General features: G+C 49.3%; 1 protein-coding gene across 1 annotated transcript in view; it reads right to left on the bottom strand.

Annotated features, from left to right (window-relative positions):
• Positions 1–3,399: 3,399 nt before the first annotated feature.
• Positions 3,400–5,000, bottom strand: part of LOC106814153 — an 8,132-nt gene continuing 6,531 nt past the window's right edge. Inside the window, exon 5 of the mRNA XM_014818447.1 lies at positions 3,400–4,904. Within this exon, the coding sequence (XP_014673933.1) occupies positions 3,994–4,904 (911 nt within the window). The 3' untranslated portion in view covers positions 3,400–3,993. The remainder of the gene's footprint in view (positions 4,905–5,000) is intronic.

The raw sequence follows: 5,000 nt of genomic DNA, 5'->3' as shown, positions 1-5,000 counted from the left end.
GTGTGTCTTTTACACCTTGCTACGCGAGCGAGAGCAACGTTGATACAGATCACCTCGCTGGCTGATAGAACAACGCCGCGCGCACGCTGCGTGCATGCCAACCCGCATTTCTCCCCCGAAATCAAAGACGCCTACAGTTCTGCGGGTAATCTATAACGACGTATAAACCTTCCCCCGCCCCTCCACTGCTGCCTCACAGACCCTCCTCCCATACTTAAACCGCAAGACTCGGCGTACAGACGGGGCGAATATTTTCGCACTGTTTTTTTTATCTCGGTGATTTTATTAGGCGGAAATGAAGGGATAGTATCCATCGGGCGTGGTGGGGGGGGGCGGCAAGCAAGCCTTTGATCATTACGAACAAGCCCCCCACCCGCGTCACTTGGCGTCAATATCAGCTTGAACGCGTGTGCGAACCGCGATCGAATTTACTAATCGGGGAATTTAATCGGGAACAATTATAAGCGACGTCTCAAAGAACTCCCACGCGTACACGCGCACCCGCGTGCACGCACATCTCTCAAACGCACTGGTTGCCCAGCGAGGGTGTGAAACTCTTACTGTTGACGTGCCTGCGTGCACGACAGAGAGAGAGAGAGAGAGAGAGAGCGAGAGAGAGGTTCCATGTAGCGTTCTTCTCTCGTCGTACTAATGTAGTTATGAGACGCTCTTCCATGAGATGATTAGCGAGCGATGATTGAAGTAGTTCTGCATATTAATGCAGCCGAGGTTCTTTTTCTCTCTAATATTACAATTTATCGCCGCGTGTAGACGCGATAAACATAAATAATTGTCAGTCATGCCGCCCCTAATTCCTCACCTGTAGCCGAAGGGCTATTATAAATGATATTTACTCGAATCCGCACGAGATAGGAATGCAAACTACGTGAGATTACTGCTCGAGATGGAACTTTAGGCTTAGCACGGACGCCAGCCGATATTAAACACACCTTAGTGGTAAAGAAAATACATCGGTGATAATATATTCAAGACGCCATCATCGCGATGTCGTTGTAAATCTTATATGATAATTACCGAGTTCCGGGTTAATTGCAAAACCTAATTAGTGTAGCAACCGCGGAATCATCTAGCCACGTCCGCCCACGTTACACATATAGTAAATAAATATAGCATCGTATATTAGGACGACGAGCTACGAGAAATTCATCCGCCGTCAATAATTGATTAATAAATCATTATTTGTCAATGCTTACATTGCGACATCGTATATATGACGTTGTTAATTTGATTTGATAATTCATGGGTTATAATGACAAGTATAACGTGCGAAAAAATGATGATTATTATTATTCGCGGCGCACGCTTGCCCGTATGATGTGCGGCGGTGGGTGGGAGGGTGAGTGGGTGGGGGGAGGGTCCTCGCGTCTTAGCACCGTAGCGGCAGTAGCGCTGACGGCCGGCGTGGCAAGCCAGCGGCAAAAACCCCGCCTCGCAGAAACCGCCGAATTACATTCGAGTCTAACATCGTCGATAATTGCACACGTTTTACTCACCGCCGCTCCGAACGCCCGCCCGGCGGCAACCTACTCTGGCGGCGGCGCGCCTCGGCCCGCCGTCATCCCACACCGCACGCGGACGTGCCGATGGATAGGGTACGACGCGCGAACGCGGACGAAGGCTACGTCAAGTGGTTTAGATGGACACCGCCGCGTGCGCCTCTGGTGACGGAGCCCGGGTACCCGGCTAACGATGATGAATCGTGTGATGATTACAGCGTTTAGCCCCGCCGAGTGTAAACTCTACTAACATCGACCTGTGATCGAAACACATTTGCAGCCATTCATTTTGCACCTCGTACAATGGCGCGGCCGGATAAGAGGGCATAAGCAGTGCAGGCATGTTATTACTGGTCACTGCACCGCCCAGCAAACTACCACGATCGCACAAAACTCAGGTGCGAAATCCGGCGCGATAGGTGCGCAGTCGATATACGGAATGAAATAGAGAGAAGGACAGGTGCAGTGAAGATGAGGAGGAGGGAGGGGTAGAGAGGGCCAGTGTGAAGAGGAGAGAATGAACTGGTAATTGCCGAGTCGTTGTTTCAGTCGAGCGAATAAGAATGGTGGTTAATTTATGAGGTGACGCAGATAAAGAAGAAGGAGACGAAGAAAACGAAAACGCAGAGATCGAAGGGTAGCGCAGAACGCGTCAAAAAGTACATTAAAGAAAAGAAATCACATGCAACGAATGCGTGACTGCTTTTAGATAAAGAATAAATCTATTTATTTAATAATTGCGAATTTTTAGTTATTTAGATATGAATATTAAACTATTAGTATTGACTATTGAATGTTATAATTAAGATAATCATGATATTGAATATTGTTCGAACCGTTAAATATGTGACACCGTAGGGCCTATAAGAGTAGGTAGAAGACGCGCTAGAAATGAATAAATGATTAAGCAAGTCGGAAAATCATTCAGGAGAATGGAGGACGGCTTATTAGGAAACTACCGCAGTATTTGCAATAATACGGCTGATTGTGCACTGTTGTCATAACAATCATATATATATATATGTCTAGCTATGTAGAGTTAGCTAAGCAGACGATTCGCGCTGAATTCCAGATCGCTTTTTAGCGCCACCTGTTGGTCGTATTAGATAGGAACTACTACAGATAGTTTCAACGAGAAAAGCTTCAACGGAGGTTTTAAGTTTATTTTGTGATTGTTTTATTAAGTTGAATACAACTTAAAATGAACAGTAAGCGTGCGGCCTGCTCACAACACAGTAAACATATTATAAACGTTATAAAAAACACAAGTGTAAAAATCTAAAAATACTGACAAGAATGGTGTTTTGATATACATCGAGTCCATAATAGAAATGTTCTATTAGTATTATGGACTCTTGTAGACATTCTTAATACTGAAAAAATAATTGAATTTCTTTGGAAAGTAGGAGATAAATAATATCAGAATACTAAGTTAATTTTAGAGAATTACAGAAATTCAACAAGTCGGATTCCTGAATAAAAGTAATAGAATTACACGTATTATCTATACTAACTTTTGTGACTCTAATGTGATGTTATGATCACCTGCTCTGCTTTATCTCATGATTGCATTCGCACGCAGCAGCATCAATACTATACCAAACTACATACAAATATAGTCGTGTTAAAAAAACTAACAAAAATAATGACGTAGCATACAGTACCTACTACTGCTGATAGGGTCTATGTCACCCAGGGTACTGCCGGAACGTACCCTGGGTACGGTCCGGTATACCTGAACGTACCCTGGTACTAAATACTATTATCTAATATGCCGGACCGTACCTCGTCTACTCCACTAACGAGTCTAGGGAGTCGCCTACGCCTACTCCCTAACCCTAACTCTAACCCTAACCATATCAGCTAGATAGTTACCAGGGTACGTTCCGGTATACCGGACCGTACCCAGGGTACGTTCCGGCAGTAACCTGGGGGACATAGACCCTATGAGCCCTACTACTGTTTGCATAAAATTGACTAGCCGGCCTGATCTTTATCTTCCTATCTGTGACAGATAGTACTATATATATATATATTATATAGTTTGTATACTATTATCTGTGCAAGTATATAAACTTAATAATAATATTGTATAATACGCAACACATTTGATGAAACACAGAAAACTGTGCGAGTACTTTTTCTTACGCTCTAAATTCTTACGTTTCACAACCACATACTCTCAGTTCTAGATTGTACACGAAAAACGCATTGGTTGCATCGCAATTGCATTGCACTACAAAAACGTGGGCCCATAGTAAAAAAAATTCACATTCAAAATACAACAACACACAAAAAAACGAAGCACCTTCGTATGTGACCAAACACAGTACATGTTGCATCCCAACTCTAATGCGCTTCTTGGACCTTCAGCATTTGCATTCACACAACACGTCTCCTACCTGTTCTATCCTCATGCCTCACGTGAGAGCAAACAAGCCTGACCCGCTCACCCTACGCCTCTCTGCCTGCCTCTCTACCTTACTCTAGTGAAATGCGGAATGCTCTCCAGAGGAACGGAGTAACGCCGCAGCCACGTTGGTCCCGATATCGTGCTGCCCCCTGCCAGCCCGTCCCGCCACCTCCCGGCGGGCAGGTAGATGTCTCTGATCGCCGGCGCTCCGCTCGTGACCACGGGCGCCACCAGCAGGTCGTCTCCGACCAAGAACTCCGAGTCGACGACCTGAGCCGCTTCGTCGCGCGGCGCGTCCCACCACAGCGGCCGCGCGACAGCGCGAAGGTCGCGCGCGGCGCCCTCTAGCGAGGCGAGCACGCGCGGCAGCACCACCTCCTCGCGGAAGCGCAGTGCCTTGTACGCGGCCTCCTCCACCGCCTCGCTGTACGTCCACGGCGGCAGCGCGAGCTGCAGTGCGGGCAGGCACGCGGCCGCCTGCAGCCAACGCAGGTAGAGCTCGGCGTCAGGCGGTCGCTGCGACGACTCGGCGCGCAGCGGTGGCGCCATCGCGAGCGGGTAGCCGAGCAGTCCGACGGTGAGCGCGGTGGGGATGATGGCGGCGAGACCGAGGGACCACGACGGGGGGAGAGAGACGCCGGCCATGGGCGCGGCGAGGAACTGGGTCCGCGAGCCGACGTCGACGCAGACGATCGCGACGCGCCCGCACGTGTCCGCCACCGCCGCGCTCTCTTGTTTCTGACTGGCTACTCTTTCGCTGTCTTCTTCCTCGCTCTGTCCTCCTTCACTTTCTTCTGTCGTACTCGTCAATACTTTGCTCTCTTCTCCCTCGCTCTCTCCTCCCTCGCTCTCGTTCCTCGGCGCAGACAGCTGCTGCAGCATCCGCACAAAGGCACCGACATAGCCGACGTCGGAGGTCGAGGGGTCGGCGAGCCGGTGCGCGTGCGGCAGCGCGGACACCTCCCCGCCGGCGACTGCAAACCCCGCGACGCCTAACCCGTCGCCGAGCTCCCGCAGCCTCCGCACCCACCAGCCACGCGCGCCGGGGTCGGTCGGGTCGAGGACGGCCG

This window comes from Priapulus caudatus, unplaced genomic scaffold (assembly GCF_000485595.1).
Source record: "Priapulus caudatus unplaced genomic scaffold, Priapulus_caudatus-5.0.1 Scaffold877, whole genome shotgun sequence".
Classification (NCBI taxonomy): Eukaryota; Metazoa; Priapulida; class Priapulimorpha; order Priapulimorphida; family Priapulidae; genus Priapulus; species Priapulus caudatus.
This window is presented reverse-complemented; position numbering and strand designations above follow the sequence as displayed.